Source organism: Synchiropus splendidus, chromosome 3 (genome assembly GCF_027744825.2).
Source record: "Synchiropus splendidus isolate RoL2022-P1 chromosome 3, RoL_Sspl_1.0, whole genome shotgun sequence".
In the NCBI taxonomy this organism is placed as follows: domain Eukaryota; kingdom Metazoa; phylum Chordata; class Actinopteri; order Syngnathiformes; family Callionymidae; genus Synchiropus; species Synchiropus splendidus.
Genome location: NC_071336.1, coordinates 12,467,773 through 12,485,062, shown reverse-complemented (window position 1 = coordinate 12,485,062; position 17,290 = coordinate 12,467,773). Strand labels below are relative to the sequence as shown.

The 17,290-nt window shown below is 41.7% G+C and overlaps 1 protein-coding gene, 1 long non-coding RNA gene and 5 other non-coding genes across 7 annotated transcripts; 1 reads left to right on the top strand and 6 right to left on the bottom strand.

Moving 5' to 3' along the window:
• Nucleotides 1–153: 153 nt before the first annotated feature.
• LOC128756116 (uncharacterized) lies at nt 154–4,077 on the bottom strand. Its single transcript, XR_008414196.1, has 8 exons — nt 4,019–4,077; nt 3,493–3,546; nt 2,317–2,370; nt 2,064–2,113; nt 1,724–1,778; nt 1,481–1,530; nt 854–914; nt 154–654 (listed from the first exon to the last, which is right to left on the bottom strand). It is a non-coding gene; the product is annotated as an uncharacterized LOC128756116 (long non-coding RNA).
• On the bottom strand, nt 969–1,060 carry LOC128756619 (small nucleolar RNA SNORD14). The gene has a single exon (XR_008414297.1). It is a non-coding gene; the product is annotated as a small nucleolar RNA SNORD14 (small nucleolar RNA).
• LOC128756609 (small nucleolar RNA SNORD14) lies at nt 1,604–1,695 on the bottom strand. The gene has a single exon (XR_008414287.1). It is a non-coding gene; the product is annotated as a small nucleolar RNA SNORD14 (small nucleolar RNA).
• On the bottom strand, nt 1,882–1,974 carry LOC128756621 (small nucleolar RNA SNORD14). Its single transcript, XR_008414298.1, has one exon. It is a non-coding gene; the product is annotated as a small nucleolar RNA SNORD14 (small nucleolar RNA).
• LOC128756598 (small nucleolar RNA SNORD14) lies at nt 2,186–2,279 on the bottom strand. Its single transcript, XR_008414277.1, has one exon. It is a non-coding gene; the product is annotated as a small nucleolar RNA SNORD14 (small nucleolar RNA).
• On the bottom strand, nt 2,447–2,538 carry LOC128756618 (small nucleolar RNA SNORD14). Its single transcript, XR_008414296.1, has one exon. It is a non-coding gene; the product is annotated as a small nucleolar RNA SNORD14 (small nucleolar RNA).
• A 539-nt stretch (nt 4,078–4,616) lies between the features above and the next one.
• trim2b (tripartite motif containing 2b) lies at nt 4,617–15,520 on the top strand. Its single transcript, XM_053860717.1, has 14 exons — nt 4,617–4,749; nt 8,295–8,703; nt 8,935–9,083; nt 9,157–9,337; nt 9,527–9,786; nt 9,859–9,997; nt 10,066–10,251; nt 10,318–10,513; nt 10,608–10,711; nt 11,267–11,434; nt 11,674–11,842; nt 12,261–12,331; nt 12,392–12,532; nt 12,609–15,520. The coding sequence occupies exons 2-14, from the start codon at nt 8,605–8,607 to the stop codon at nt 12,759–12,761; spliced, it is 2,016 nt and encodes a 671-aa protein (XP_053716692.1). The 5' UTR covers nt 4,617–4,749; nt 8,295–8,604; the 3' UTR covers nt 12,762–15,520.
• The last annotated feature ends 1,770 nt before the right edge of the window (nt 15,521–17,290 follow it).

Below are 17,290 nucleotides of genomic sequence, written 5' to 3'. Positions count from 1 at the left end.
GCTCTTTTTGTCTTGAGAGCTTTTAGTACAGTAACAGATATGCACAATTAAATGACCCAAATGCAATTTTAACATAATTTTAGTACAGACTGAGGTAAATGGTACAGACAAAAGTTTCACCTCTAAAAAAAAAAACCCACACAATGTAACGTAATGAACCTACTTTAATTTCCCACAGAAGCCGCGTTACAAAGATCACATGAAAGGCTCTTGAAACAACTGCAGCCAGTGCATCATGCTTTTCCAGTTTCTTATAATACATCTAATACACAATACATCAGAACAGGTCATCAAAAACAGCTCTGATGGTGTCTTTGAATCACACCTTCACTTTCTTCTGTCGCTTATCCGGGGTCGGGTCGCGGAGGCAGCATTCGGAGCAAGGAAGCCGATCGGTAAATCGAGAGCTTCGTCTTGCGACTCAGCTCCCTCTTCACCACGACGGTCCGATACAGATACGATACAAAGTTTGTCAATCCATTTACAGCCATTCTCATCTATTGCCATGTCATAGAGGAAGTAGCTTCAAAAGGTCGCCTTTAGCCCGGGCAACATCCAGCTCCACATTGGTTTCATAAAATCTAGTCGCACTCCATATTCATCTTCACTTTGCACTAGAGAAAACTGCCATTGAAGTCCTCAATTGCTGACATCCTGCAAGAATAAGAGAGGAATCAGAAAAGCAAATATATCAAAGGAGTAACAACATGAGCTTTTAGTTCGCTCAGACATCCAAGGAAGGTATGTGCCATCTTTGGTCGCAAGACCTCTGGTGGAAACTACGAATGGCAGGACAAAAACATCAGCATAGCGACTCTCCAGCTCAACCTTTGTCAGCGGAAAACAGACGCACCTGCTTGAATAAAACCCCAGCAAGAAGTATCCAGCAATCCAGCGGTGGCAGTTCACATTGTCTAAAAGAGAAAGAATTCATCAGAAAACACATGCTGAAGACATCAATGATGTGGTCGCTCAGACATCCAAGGAAGGTTGTGCCATCTTTGGTCGCTAGACCTCTGGTGGAAACTACGAATGGCAGGAAAACACATCATCATAGCGACACATGGCATCAATGGCTTTTACCTCTAAGTCTAGGGCTGCAATAAGTAGTGGTCATTGTCAAATACGATTGACTATCATAATGGTCACCGGCGGGTTCATGAGTTGACTTAGTAGCGGCATCATTCTCAGCACTATCCACAGTCCAGGGAGACATGACTGAGGCTTTGTGACCATCATGACCCACAACATTGAAAGTAAGGGGCCATCTCATAAAGTACAGATCAAAGGACACATACCCTTCACAACATGTTTTGAGCAAATATGAAGTTTAATTTAACAATATACAAGCTAACAATTTGTATACATCTTTTATTTCTAGACATTGTCAACCCAATGCCAACTACTCGTCTAACTGTAACGGTACTTGGTGACAAAACAATTGAAATGATTAAGTTGCAGTCGGATCAAAGTCAAATACCTGTATGATGTCAGCACTCTTCACTCAACATGAAGATCACAGCGATGAACCTGAGACAAGAAGCGGACGTTATATTTGGGTAGAGGAAACCCAAACTGGTGAACAAGCGTGTGGCATTAAAGTTCGCTCAGACATCCAAGGAAGGTTGTGCCATCTTTGGTCGCAAGACCTCTGGTGGAAACTACGAATGGCAGGAAAACACATCATCACAGCGAACCACACAGATGTGTCCAAGATGCTTACCTGAACGTGGAGCTGTGTTACAACAGACACCAATGTAACCACAAGCGCATCCTCCCTGTGGAAGAGACAAGTGATTACACATGGGAAAGACAGGTTACCCATAGTTACGCTGATGGTTTCAAGTATAGAGCCCAAGGCACAAAGCAAGGTTTAAGTTTTCGCTCAGACATCCAAGGAAGGTTCGTGCCATCTTTGGTCGTTAGACCTCTGGTGGAAACTACGAATGGCAGGAAAACACATCATCACAGCGACTCATGGCAGCATTTCAAAGTCAAGGGCTGTTTCAACTAGTCGACAGTCGACTGTCAAAATACTGGTTAGCTGAAGCAAAGTCACATACCTGTATTATGCCAGCACTCTTGGCTCAACATGGCGATTGGGACGATCAACCTGAGACAAGAAGTAAAAGTTACGCTCAGGTATAGAAAAAGAAATTAGCACACAAGCGCGTGGCATTAAAGTTCGCTCAGACATCCAAGGAAGGTTTGGGCCATCTTTGGTCGTGAGACCTCTGGTGGAAACTACGAATGGCACGACAAAAACATCATCATAGCGACACATGGCATCACTAGCTTCCTTGTCAAGAAACATACCTGTATCATTGTCAGCGTTTTTCACTCCATGTGACCGCAACCAAACCAATGACCCTAAAAACAAGAGGCAACAGTTACAAATGGGTGTAGGAAAACAACAAATGGGGACACAGGCTTGTGGTGTTGAAGTTCGCTCAGACATCCAAGGAAGGTTGTGCCATCTTTGGTCGCTAGACCTCTGGTGGAAACTACGAATGGCAGGAAAACACATCATCATAGCGAACAAGACCAAAGGCTTTGGCTCATCAATGTGCAAACTAGGGCTGCAACAATGAATTGATGATTACTAAACGTGCGGGCCGCAAATTTTCTTATGTGTTGCACCATTTCTATACTGAAGGGCAAGTTCGGGTATAAAAAAAAAAAGAAAAAAGAAAAGTCAACTTTGTGTGGAGCAGAGGAAAGACAGCTGCATAGACTGGTTACCAATGAAGCTGTCAGACAGGACACGGGTACCAAGTACACATCCCAACCAGTGATAGTCTCGCTGTGCATGTTCACATGCAAGTCAGCAAGGAGCACTCTGGCATTCGTGTCATTTCAATAACACATTTAACATACTTAATGAAGATGAGAGACACAAGCGAATACATGAAATAACCATCCCGGTTTCTTGTCTTCAACTATTTCACACACTTGTTTGACAGCTCTGAGCCACAGCACAAACAGTGAGGCACAGTGGGGCTGATCAGACTCTCCATTACATTTCATGATATACATTTTTTTTTATTTTTATTAATGAACCTTTTATGTACTCACACCCCCTTTAAGCATACATCTTTCTTTAAACTTCAATTTAAAAAAGTATATAATTAGGAGTCATAAATATTCTGTGTTAGTCCATTTTAATTTTCTAATTATTATTAATATTACTACTTTTAACAAGTACAGGATGTTCAAGGAAGAACTTGTTTCTGCACTTTGTGAAGTCTATGAATAAAGTAGTTGTGATCTTGAATAGGTTGAAAATAAACGTATTTAATGAAAAATAATACATTAAAATAATCGATTAACCAGAATATATAATACAAGAAATCACCAAATAACTGTTTTAAATAGTTACAGCCCGAGTGTAAAGTCATTACACAATGTGCGACACTAGATGGCAGACCTGAATGAAATATAATGCATGCGAGGTTCAATAAGTCATAAAAACTTAAGCAACATGAATCTCACCTTCCTCATGCAGCGGGCAACACTCGGCACGTGACTCTGGCATGTTGTAGTTATCTGAAAACACACCAAGAACTATTTTAGTCACGCATGTACACAGTGATAAAAAAAACAAAAAACAATGCATCACATCACATACATTGTCACAAATCTTCACACTAAAAAGGACATTTCGTTCATGTCACACGAACTACACAACGTATCGTGGACAAACAATACACGGCCCAGGTCTCCTTCGATAAAGGTCACAACTGCGGCAAAGCCACGTGGGAACATCATCACAGAATTACAACTACAAACTAGATCGCAGAAGTTTTACAGTAAAAACTTTGACCAGAACTTCAACAACACAATTCGTCATTAGAAGAACCGTGAACAAGACTCCTGCAGACGCAGTATAATCCAAGACCATCCGCGAAAATAAAACGCTGCCTAGTCGTGTATATCCATTAAAGTAAAAGTTAAGTGTATTTATGGATAAAAGAGGTCAATATTTCGAGGGAAAAACTGAGTTCTCAGTCATACTTACAGGTACTTTGCTTTCGCTTCTGGCAGCTACCGTCACCGCGCTAGGAAAGAGGAGGCAGCTACCGACGCCGAAGCTCTTATTCGCCAGTGACATTACAGCAGCTTTGACTGCGAACAGCGTCACCTATCGATTGGGAAATGAATGGCAGACGCATGTCTCGGTGGGGGGGAAAAGGACAGAGAGGGCGCAACACACCAGTTGTTAAATGAATTGAATGAAAAGTATTGAAAACTGTAAAAGAGTGAAAATCATTTATGCGGCCCGTCTTCACTTGTTTTTTTTTTTTTCACAATAGGGACTGGTATACTAGTTTTTTGCGCAATGAATGTCTCCGCCAATACACACAGTTCTTTTTTTTTATTTTTTATATAACCTGTTAAATATATAAAACCAAACCAGACCAAATGAAAACCATGATTATCTATGAGAAAGGGGATATGAACGTTAATCTCTGACTGATAAAGCGATAAACCAATCCTCTGTCTCAGTCTCATCCTGCCCTGCTCCCATTGGAGGATGCGACAGCTCTCTTCGCATCCCCCTCCACCAGACCGCTGCTGCTGCAAGCTGCTGGTGTTGCCGTGACGATGATGCCCCCCCTCACACTCACACACCCACACACACACACCCACACACACACACACACCGAGGAGAGGGAGAAAACAAGAAGCTATCATGACGCCATGGCTGCAGGCTGGAGCACACTCACATGCTGACTGTCAAAATGCAAGGTAGGTCCCATGTTTGCTTATTTGGAATGACAGGATGTATGGAGGAGAAACATATGGTCACGGAGGAACGTTTGGGGATGGCAGCAGCATCTGCATCAGGTCGTTCAGAGGAGTGGGGTGATGGTGGAGTGATGAGAGGAAGCAGATGCAACAGCAAGGATGACCATGAGCTCAAGAATAGAGACACCTCAGATTCAAAAGAGATCAAATATGTGTGTACGTTGCGTGAGTGTTGGTCTGTGTGTATGCTTTAGGCCTGCACTTAGCATCCTGCTAGCAGTTACTGCAGGTGCGTCATCTCAAGCTGGAGAAACAAGGTGGCGACTGACAGTCCATAAATCAAGGACAATAGGAGCTCATGTGTTCGACTATGCTTCTGAAGCTGCCGGCTACAGTGACTGGAAATATTTGAAAGAGCATCTAACAGTGTTGTTCAGAGTGTTGAGTAACATGTTGAAAAGTTAGGAACTGTTAGTGGTCTTTAAGAACTGGACTGCATGCTCCAACACTGCTCCATCACAATCATCATGGACCTCTTCAGCAACAGCACTCTCATCTGTTGGATCAGACCCGACAAACTCAGGTGAAAACACATTTGGTTTTTGCCCTAATGTCATATGATCCAACACATTATTTCTGTATTGTTGCTTTAACATTTCTCAAAACATACTAATAATACTTGTTTTCTCGTTCATTTCTCTTCAGCCTCAATGGCTCCACATTCAGTATATAAGAACTATCAATGTTAAAGTACACGACTTTGACTGCGTTTTCTTTTGGCCAGATTTATCATTGTTTATTGCAACATCTGTCTCTACTCACAGCAAAGAGTTATTGTTTTACACAAGGTTCACAGCACTTTTAAAGGCACAGAGGATGAAGCAGTGAAGGAGCCTGTGGGGAGATAAGATCAAACATTGTTCTGTCTATGACTTACAGTAATCCCTTGCCATATCATGGATGGCTTTTCCTGGCATTACGGATTTCTCATTTTATTCTGGGACATATCATTTGCTTTTTACTGTTTGTATGTGGCAGATGACAGGTTGAGGCATGAGACACGACAATGAGAGTGCTGGTTAGTATCCTGGATGATGATTGTTTCAGCGAATGAGCCACTAATCTCAGCATTCAGGATTCCATCTTGGTCTTGGACCAAAGAACACTGCTACTAAACTGTGTCACAGACACAAGTTTATGCACAGCTGCACAGCTGCACACTGCTCTGAACAATATGTACAGTGAGCATAGAGGGCAGAAATGCCTAGAACTGTCACATCAATCTCAGTATAATGTAAGAACAGATGAAGCGATGTGGTTTAATAGTTATATTGTCATATAACTTGTCATGAAACACATTTACAATGAATTGGAGGAGCTTGAAATGAGCATTCTTTCATTCTTTTTTTAAATGTGTTCCTTGTATTAGTGTTTTACTGCGTTCATGACGTAACAATTAAGGTCACCGATTTAGAATTGGCTGAATCACATCCAAGAAGAGAACTAATGGAGAAACACACAGCAAGAGTGGACATTCCCACGGGAACACAGAAGGACTGAGATCAGGTTACTGTGCCTGACTTCAGTGTCAGCTTTATTTTCCCCAGTGACATCACACAACAGAGTTAGTGTTATGAAGGTCTGATTCTCAACATAATGGAGCAACATAGTGTAGGTGAGGACATGTATGCGTAGCGATGGGCTGATAAGGCTTCATGAGACCGTCTTCATTTTCTGACCTCAGTAGGTGGCGCTCCTCGCTTAAATAATTGATAATTATTATTATTAATAACAAAATAATTATTACCACTAGGGATGATGTTCAACATGGGCAAACTATCATTTTCTTTGGTTTAACAACAGAGCAAAACAAACCAAATGATTATAATGATAAAGAGAAAAACTTGTGGGAGAATGTAAAATCATTCACAAGTTTTTTTTTTTTTTACTTGGCAAAGAGGATGTAGACTATGTAAAGCACCACACATTCAATGTTGTCCGATTCTGACAACAATCCAAACTCAACCACCCTGAAACGCTTTCATTTTGTCACGTGCATTTGCCAATTTACACTGATACACACTACACACACTAATTTGTCCCTGAGACCCACAAAACCATTTTTAAACCTCAAGAGATCGTGAGTGGGATGAAATTTAAACTATGCAAATGAATTCTTACCCCCCCCCATGTCGCCTGACTCCTCCCCCCTATCCACTGTAAACTGATGAAATGTATTTGAATTTCCTAGCTCAGATTGTTTGGCCTCTATGTGTTCCTTCGGGCTCTCATCCAGAAACAAAACAAAGACTCTGAGAAGGAGAGTCACAGGCTGTTAGTGGCTGTTACAGAATGTCACCAGACAGACAGGACTTCATGTACACAGTGCACTGCTCTTGTCCCACAATCCTTTGCAGCATTTCCAGTCTCAGAAACGTTGAGTGGACGTGTTGGGGAGAGACATCAGAAACAGTGATGCTTCTCTGTTCAGATTAGTTCTGTTTCAAAAGTATGTTGCCACTAGAGGTTTGTTCAGAGTTTATGTCTAGCAGTGTTTTTAAACATGGTAAATTCAGAAATTTGTTTTGTGTCCTATTTATTATTATTATTATTAGTGTGATTATTTCTAGTAGTATTTAAATTGTTTGGGTTAATGGGAAAACATTCTGTCTGTGTGTGTCTGATTAATCCTCACTTGTGGGGACCAATTCTTGACAAAACACAAGGTCCGTATGCCAATGTGGGTACCTTTTGGCTGGTAAATTTAGGAAGTAGACATCAAGATTCTAACATTATAATTTGGTTTCAGTTTGGTTCAGAGTCCTGGTTAAGGTTAACCATTTGTTTTGGATGGTTAAGTCAAGGGTGAGAGGCTGGGGAAAGTATTATGTCATTGAGCCGACCCCACGAAGACCCAAATACAAACCTGTGTGTGTGAGTTGGTAACAAAAAGAACACAAGTCTTCAATTTTTAATGCGAACACATGAAATTACAGATTTGAGCAGCGCAGGTTTCGTACCAACCCCCCATCCCATTGCGCCACTGTCTATCTCCATGGCAACAACCGCCTCAATGTCTATTTTGCATTCCTTTGAAGACATTTTGGTGACCTACATTATGAGTCCTTGAAGAAATATGATAGTATCCACACTGACTTCACCATTAGTGGTCCTTCACACCCTCCCACCACCCATCTGTGGTTCACGGGCTCGATAGGTTCAAGGCTGTGGACAGAACTATCCCTGAGTTATTTTCGGCACGAGCAGCAGAACACCTGTGAGAGACATATGGGACAACTCCACAGTGTGTACGTGAAAGCAGCGGGAGATGCCGAAATCTACATTCGCAGTATCATTGTCCACACATTCTGCGTGACACAGTTACTTCATATTTTACATGACATATCTTTTAAGGGTTGTTATATTGTTTAATAGAATTATTGCTTGAAGAAGTGATTGGTCGATCTGTTTAATTTACAATATACCAGAATTCGTCATCGAAGTGTGTCAAACCTTTTACCACTGTCTCTGTCTCTCCTCTGCAGGTTGCAGCGGAGCCTTCATTAAGTGAAAGTTCACTTGTTATTGTCTTTACTCCACTCATTTGTAAGGAAACATATCTCCGACCAAAGGATGACTTAAAGAAGCAGAAATTAAGGGACAGCATCAATGCATATTAAATGTTTTACCCATTCATACGGAATGGATTGAAAAAAAGTGACGGGGAGTTGGCTGTAGTCAACACTTGGCACCACAAGAAGCCAACCCCAGCTAAACCCTCAGCCTGACCCCTGTCTGAGGCGGAGAACAAGGGGTGTGTACGGAGATCAATTCCACTCGGGCAGTGGGTCGCTGATGGAGGCCCACCAACACTCCCCAGACAGCAGCAGTGAAGAGTGTACCGTCCTGGAGGCGCCGCCCGGCAAAAACGCCTGCCTGCAGCACGCAGGAAAGGTTAGAAATAACTACATCACCAATTTACTCTCTACCTTCAATCTCTTAATCGCATTATCTTCAAGGATTTACAGAAGCATAAGCACACTTTTCAAACACTTTTCTATGTGCAAACTTTATAAATGAAGTATATATGGTGTGTCTATTTTCAAGTTCTAATCGAATTAGTTGCTTTGATAAGAAACTTACTGAGGATAGTCTCCTGCACCTTCTCCACCAACTCCTGCCAAGGTGTCAGATCTCTACTGCTCCGCCTGTGACTGTGCCTTGTGTGAAGACTGTGTGCCGGGACATGAAGAACACCCAAAAGTCCCTCTCAGCCAGGCTCTGGAGCAGCAACGCCGCACCTTGCGAGAGAGACTGGCCGCTGTTCAGAACAGGTGCTGGACATGAAACAACAAAACAAGGTAAATTGCTGCTGACAGCGTTTCAACATTTCATCTGTCTCTTTAGACTCCCTCAGCTGTCCGACGCGCTGTCATTTGTTAAAGAGATCCTCCAGCAGTTGAACACTCAACGGGCGTCCATAGAAGAGGACGTCCAGTCTAGTATCGAAGACCTGCACAAACAGTTGGATGTTCGAAAGAGTGTCCTGTTGATGGAGCTGGAGGTCACTTATGGCCTTAAACAGAAGGTTTGTAGCAACAATACGAATGGATTACTGTATTCTTTACCTCAGTGGAGATGCAACTCAAATTAGTTTTCATGCTGTTGCTCAGCAACAACATCACCAAAGTCAGGCAGAGAATTAGGAAAAAGATTTTGTATGCTCTCTATTGCAATAGTAAATAGTTGATAGTACTTAGTCTGCCTGTGAATCCAGGTTCTTCAAGCCCAGGTAGAAAACCTCACACGAGGAGAAGGGGACATTACGTCCGTCTGCACTGAGACGGAGGAGGTCCTGGCCGGGGAGGCATGTGTGGCCAATTTACAAGTGCAACAAGATCTTTGCGAACGCCTCAGCGAGCTGGCAGGTCGAGGCCTGCCGTGCCAGCCTGAGGAAAACGACCAGCTGGATCTGGTGATGGAGACTGACGGGCTGAGGAAGTCGATCCATAACCTGGGGACAATTGTCACGACCAGGTAAGGCGCTGAGGTGAAAGGGAAAAGTGTTCGCACTGTTTGAACAAACTGACTTCTGACTTTCTGTCACAGTGCCGTCGCAAGCCAAAGTGAAGCCATGGGTGCCGGTCTGGAGCAGTGCGTGGTGGGACATCCTGCTTCTGTCACTATAGTCACCAGAGACAAGTCTGGGGGGGCCTGCAAGAGCGGCAATGCAATTCTTTCAGCAGAGGTTTGTCAGAGGAAAATAAACCACCATGGACCAATTCATGGTGACTAATCTGGCACTGTTTCTTTCAGGTGTTTACCCCAGATGGTAGTATAGTGGATGGAGAAATAGTCGACCACAAGAACGGGACTTATGAATTTGTCTACATGGTGCCAAAAGAGGGTGACTTCTCATTGGCTCTTCGCTTGTATGACCAGCACATCAAGGGAAGCCCCTTTAAGCTGACGGTTGCTCGGGCCCTGGAGACAGACATAGAGGTAGGAGGACTGGCTATTCAAGTTATCACGGTGACGTGGTAAGCCTTCATGCCTCTCTGCTTTCAGGTGTCTCCATCCACCACCACAGCCACCAACTCGGCAGCCAATGCCACACCCTCTACAGGATCCTCTGAGGGGGCAAAAAGGCGAGGGAAGTCTCCAGGCCAAAAGAAGAAAGGCTCAAAGAGAGCCAGCAGTGCACTGGGGACTCCAAGACGAAAAACTCAGAATCCCATTGAAGATGACCTCATCTTTAGAATTGGTAAAAGTATTAGGCAATGTGACAAGGATAATGTAAAGGGCCAGTGATGGTTACATTTCTTTTTTTGATGTTTTTCCATTATCTTAATCTACAGGCACCAAAGGTAGAAACAAAGGAGAATTCACCAACCTACAGGGTGTGGCAACCTCCTCCTGTGAAAGGATTCTGATTGCTGACAGTAACAACCAGTGTATTCAGGTAGAAACTCAAATACTGATTTATTCGTTGGCTAGTTGCAAGACAGGCTTAAAAGCTTCAAAGTCTGGGAGGAAGGAGAGTTGAGGATGCCCTGACTTAAACAATTTTGCAAAGGTTTAACAGGAACACTTCATAAAGGGTTGGCAGTGTCTCAGCACACCAGGGGCCAAAAGCCAAGAGTAAACAATCTGAATTACACACACAAAATAAATAGATCCCCTTTTCTCTCCTTGTAGCCAAACATAAATTTGTTCTTTCATTTTTGCACGGTTGAGATTTATAATCTAAGTATGCTAGCAAAAGGTTGAAGAAAAGAATGTAAACATTGTGATCTCCATGAGTCACAGCTTTATATTGGCAGTTTTCAATGGTGGCATACAGCTTTATATTGGTTCGCACATTACAGTGTCCTGATTTTAAAAGCTCACTAGAGGGCACATTTTGCTCTGAAACAGTTTTTTTTTTTAAGTTTATTTTCTTTCAAGACAGTGGTATTACAGACAGTGGTGTCACAGAATTCAACTACAAATCCTAATACCTTTTTTTTCTTTCCAGATATTTTCCAATCAAGGAGAATTCAAAAATCGTTTTGGGGTCCGCGGACGGTCGCCAGGGCAACTGCAAAGACCAACAGGTGTCGCGGTGCACCCAAGCGGTGACATCATCATCGCTGACTATGACAACAAGTGGGTCAGCATCTTCTCCAGTGAAGGAAAGTTTAAAGTGAGTCTACGCTGTGAAACGATAGATATGAAATAATTTCACCAGTTCATCCAAATCAGAATCAGAAAAGCATTATTAATCCCAAGGGAAATTGTGTTCCAGACATGCTCTGTACACAACATATAACAATAAATAAAAAAATAAATAATATAATATTATTAATTATAATATTATAACATTGTAATATTATGATATTGGTAGCTTAGCTAACATGCTAACTATCTTGTCGTCCTCCTCAGGCCAAGCTCGGGGCAGGTAGACTGATGGGACCAAAGGGAGTGTCAGTGGATCAGAACGGTCATGTGATCGTCGTTGACAACAAGGCATGCACCGTTTTCATCTTCCAGCTGACTGGGAAGCTCATCAGCAAGTTTGGGAGTCGTGGAAATGGAGATAAGCAGTTTGCAGGTAATGGGAACCAAAATGGGCGTATCTCTACATGTCCTTGAAAGCCGCAATTGTGAGATGACAAAACCCATTCTAATATACAGTTACATGTTTTTGAGGCATGATATTACACTTTAAACGTCATCCCAGTTTCATATCATTTGACTATCAATTTGTGGTGACTTTATATTTTGAAAAACTACTCTCAGTTTGAGTATGGGTGAAACTTGATGGCACTTGATGCACTGTGCATTACGAATGCTTGGTCTGAGATAGTTTTGCAAATACAAGTACCGTATCGACTGTATGCTGTACTTCCACGTGTGCTTTGCAATACTAATAAAATACACGGCCAAACTGAGGCTGTAACATCAATGCAATAAAAGTGATTATTAAACCAGGTCCGACATTGCAACATTTCTGTGCCACTTTATTTCAGGTCCACACTTTGCAGCAGTGAACAAGAACAACGAAATAATAGTCACCGACTTCCATAACCACTCCGTCAAGGTACAGACAAATAACTATGGGTTGTTGCTAGCTGCTGACTGATTAACAATTGTTCTCCAGGTTTTCACGCCAGAAGGGGAACTGGTTTTAAAATTTGGGTCAAACGGCGAGGGAAACGGCCAGTTCAACGCCCCTACTGGTGTTGCGGTGGACCTGAATGGAAACATTATTGTTGCTGACTGGGGCAACAGCAGAATTCAGGTACCCAGTGAGTCAGGTGCTGAGCGGGCAGGTGATGATTGGCATCTAACCATTTGGATGTCTTCTTCTTCCTCAGGTGTTTGATGGCAGTGGCTCCTTTCTTTCTTACATTAACACATCAGCAGACCCTCTGTACGGGCCTCAGGGTCTGGCTCTGACCTCTGATGGACACGTTGTCGTCGCGGACTCTGGAAACCATTGCTTCAAAGTCTATCGCTATCTACAATAATGATTGTTTGGACTAAAGCGGAGAAGGGAGATTGTGGCTTCAGGAGTGCTGCATGAAGAGGAGACGCCAGTGATTCACCTGCTCAGCGACGGAGCTTTATTTTGTTTTTCAACATTTGCCCTTGTTTTTTTTTTTAACTTAAGGGTAAAGGTCGGGAGATGGAAACAAAGCCCCTTTCTCATATTTCACTCACCAGCACATCATGGTTGGGAAAACCACAGGATTGGTCATTTTCACAGAAAAAAAAACGGGCCTGATGATCAATTAATGTATTTTTGGAAGCTATGGAGAACAACCTCAACAGACAAAGGGACTTGTGGATTTACGACAGATATGACCTGATGGAGGAAACACTGCAATTTAAGTTGGAGGAAAATACGGGCCAAAAGAAGTGTCGGCAAAACACTGCAAACATGTGCAACAAATGGCATTGCATCAAAGATAACATCAAATTCTTTATAAAATCATTTCTATTTTGTCCATCAGATCAATCAATCCCCAGTGTACCCGAATCAAATACTGTTCCAGCGAGAGGCGTTTGTTTGAATAGATGGCAGTTCATCCATCGGGAAACAGCTCAATGTAATAGTGTCAACAAAAGCAAGATAACTGATGTTCAGTTATAGCAAGCAGACTGAGGTAAATGTAGGACTTAATCCGTTTAAATGGTTGGCCTCAGTTCTGTGGTAAAAATGCATCTCCAGACCCATTGACAAACAGATTCCTGCCAAATTTGTAGTACATTTGGATGAAATTGCATATTGAGGTGTTTGATATGACTTAACTTTTTTTCTATGTGCTCCTTAAACCATGGGAACAAAGACCTTCAGTCCACCAACACTTGTCAATGGGAAGCCTGTGCACATTTTCCCTATGCAAATATGGCTGTCCATGCTATTTTCACTCAAAGCATTGTTTTAAACAAATATGAATTACCCACAAAAAAAAAAAAAATCAAACTCATTTATTTATTCTATTTAGTTTGCAATGAAGTTCCTCCAGTTCTTGTGACATAAAATTGACATCCACCAATTCTCATTTACGTGAGAAAAAAAAGTTATATTATTGTCATTTTTTTCATCTGTAGAAGACAAATTTAGGATGGAAAAATGAAAAACTGTTGGGATCTAATATTGTCCTCATGTGAGAGTTAAACTAAGCATGAAACCATGTTAGTTGTATTTCACTGACTTCCTTTGTTATTTTCAGCTGAACAACTCAATGAATTTATCAGCCAGCATGGTTCTTATGGTCTTACAGAAGCACGTAAAGATGTGGATGTGGGGAACCTGAGATGCAGAATTAAAGCCATGCACTTAACAGTTTTGCAGGATATTGATGAGTTCTTGTAAATATAATTTAAAAAGAAAGAATTATCTGCAACAAGACTGTCATTCCATCTCCTCGACGGAATATTGTCATGAAATAGAGAATAGCTGGGAGTTATTTGTATGTATCGATTGTTAGAATGAGGAATGTTATGTTTACTTCTTAAGCCAATGCTTCTATATTTTAAAAACCGGCATAATTGTTTGTTGAATGCTCATCGTGTGTGAATGAAAATCAAGACAAATGAAAACACATTGACCAGTGAAAAAAATCATTTCCAACTCACAACAATTCAACAAGTCAAGTGGATCACTGTCACGATCTCAACGCATGACAGTATCAATGTTTTCAAGGGCCTGCTGTGGTGATACACGATTTAAATTCAGGGCATTGAACTTGCACCTTCAGAACAAACCGGTACATTTGAAAACAGAAAATAAGTGAAACGGAGGGAATGTTTGAAAAGCACTGGAACACTGTGGTTCACAGATTGTGGCATACATTTCACTCAAATGTTGAGTTTGTCACCCAGAGGTTTAATTCAATTGACCATAACAGTGTGCAAAAATGTGGTGGACAAAAACCAGATTCTCATCATTTCACGTTGTGACTATCCAAGCGGCTTGAATTATTTATTCAATTTGATTGTGTTCTAATTTGTGCATTAAATCTATTAAGTGCCATTTACTTTTTTACACAGTACTCTTGGGTTTAGCAGTTATAATTATTGATTGTCACCAGTGTAATGTTTTTGTTGTTATTTATTAGTTTGTTCTGTCTTACGCTGAATTCATCTGTTTGGTTAATCCCTCACTGCTCCAGCTGTTTGTTAACATGAAATGAGACGCTTCGTCGAGCTCAAGTGATACTTTTGGTGAATTCTCTGCTTCATAAGGAACAGCACATGAAACTTGATGTAAATACTTCATACAAATACTTGCATTCCTGGCTTCTTTGGCAGGTTTTGACGGCAAAATGATCATCAGATGAAGGTTAATACAATTTAATTCTCATTTCTTTATGCATGGAGCGGGGATTTACTTTACTTTACTGACTCTCAATGGTAACTGAAATTGGCCTCTTCTTGAAACAGCTGTGCCAGATTCAATGTTTTACTTCGAAACAACACGTCTTCTCGTCCTCTGATTACCGCCTTAATAAAGTGAATGTTGGAAATATACAAAAACAAACAAACAAAAAAAAAACTCAATGCCTTTCTAAATGTGTCATGTTACAACTATGGAATAAGATGCATTAAATTACATTTTGAAACATCTTCTGAGGTAGGAAAATCCTTTCAGGTGCGATATAGCTGACTACTTTTATTGTGTATGACTTGCCTGCTTGTCTGATGTGTCTGTCATGTCTGATCACTGTGATAGACTTCAACCTGTCACACTCAAAACACTGAAATAAACAGAAGGAAACTGCTTACTGTTGGTTTGTTTAAACGGTTCTCCATCTTTCCCTGCAGTACATTTGGAAAGACACCCACACACAAACAGTCGAATAGGCAAAAATGCAAATGTGAAATCTGGATGGAGGAAATGAAGGAGTGAGTGGCAACTTTTGTTGGAAAACATTTTATTGAGCAACTGTCACGTCCTGTATACGGAAAATGAAGCAATAACATTGAACAAATGCAGGTAAAAACAAACATCTCATCAAACATGAACTTGCTGTGATTATATCCATGTGACCATTGCATGTCCCAGCACTTCCCATTTATATTTTTCAATGGTTAGGGTGAGACACCTAAAGCACTTTAGAGAAACCATAATGCAGTCTTACCGCAGTCGCACCAGTGATGGTAAGCAACATTTATAGCCACAGCTGCTCAGGTCACAGAGGCTGCCCATGTGAGCAGAACAGCGCCTCCAACCACCACCATGATACATTCACATTCACACCAGGCAAGGTGGGTCAGGTGTCTTGCCTGAGGTCACCACAAAAGGCACCACTGTTACTACTGTACACAGATATTGTGACTTGTGATCTGAGCACTCTGAACACCCCTTTGTTCAAAATAGTAATGGTTAGAGGCTATTTAGCAAAAATGATGAATACAATGTTCCTTAAAAAGTAGCGCCCCCTATTGACCACTGGGTCACCCATTGCAACAAAACCAAGTGGCTTGTTTCCAGGCTCTGTACACATACAGTGCTGGCAGCACCAAAGAAACAGGCATGTTTGGCCAAATTAAAACTGCAATTATTATACAAATGTCTTGCTGACTAGCCAGGGATAAATACAGAAGCACCATCCAAATCAGAAAGCAAACAAAAGAAACGATCAGTAAAATCAGATTTGCTGCAACAATTTGCAAGGCTCGTTTTTGTGTTCGCCTTTGCCCGTCTCCCGGACCTGGACCTATTAGAGCCAAGACAACAGAGATGCTGCAAAATATGAAGGCCATCAAGCAAAAGATAAGTAAACAAATGTAAGGAATGACTGGTGTTGCCGGGTAGGTCCAAGAATCCACAGCTATCCACATAGCGCTTAGCACCCAGATAAAGAGGATGGCTGCGTTTCTGAGCCTCACCCCATTAGTGGTCCTCAGCTGCTGGTATGTGAAGGGATGAATGACTGCAAGGTAGCGCTCCAGACATGACAATATGTGAGAGAACGCCTCTCCATAAAATGAAATCACACTGACCCGCTCTCCAGCAAAAGCCAAGGCTTGGAGACGAGCGTACAGTCCGAAATATTTCAAGCTCAGTGCCAGAGCCCACACCAGTTCAATGACGACCACATTGTAGGTTAACATGTCAGAATGGCTCACTTCAGTGAAGGAATGCTGCTGTCGCCATCGCTGGTGACCGTGCCATAAGATCAGGACGCAGAGTGGAAGAACAAGAAGACTTTTGATAAAGTCAAACATCGCATTCATCTCATGCCCGGTACATGCCTGACTTTCGTTTGAAGAGTTTGAGAAGACTGAAAGGTTGAGTGACATGTCAGCGACGTGCACCTGGGGGTCTGAGGAGACAAAGTCCAACAATTAGGTTCTGGAACGCCTCGGAACGACTTGGTCATCACTTATGGAACAGGTGACATCTATACATCAATATAGATGAAAGAGATTCATAAGTTATAAAGGAGTGAATCAAAGATTTACAAACCGAAATACCAAGGAAAATATACACAACAATATAATAAACAATTTAATTCGAAATTTTTAACGATAACATTATCATTAA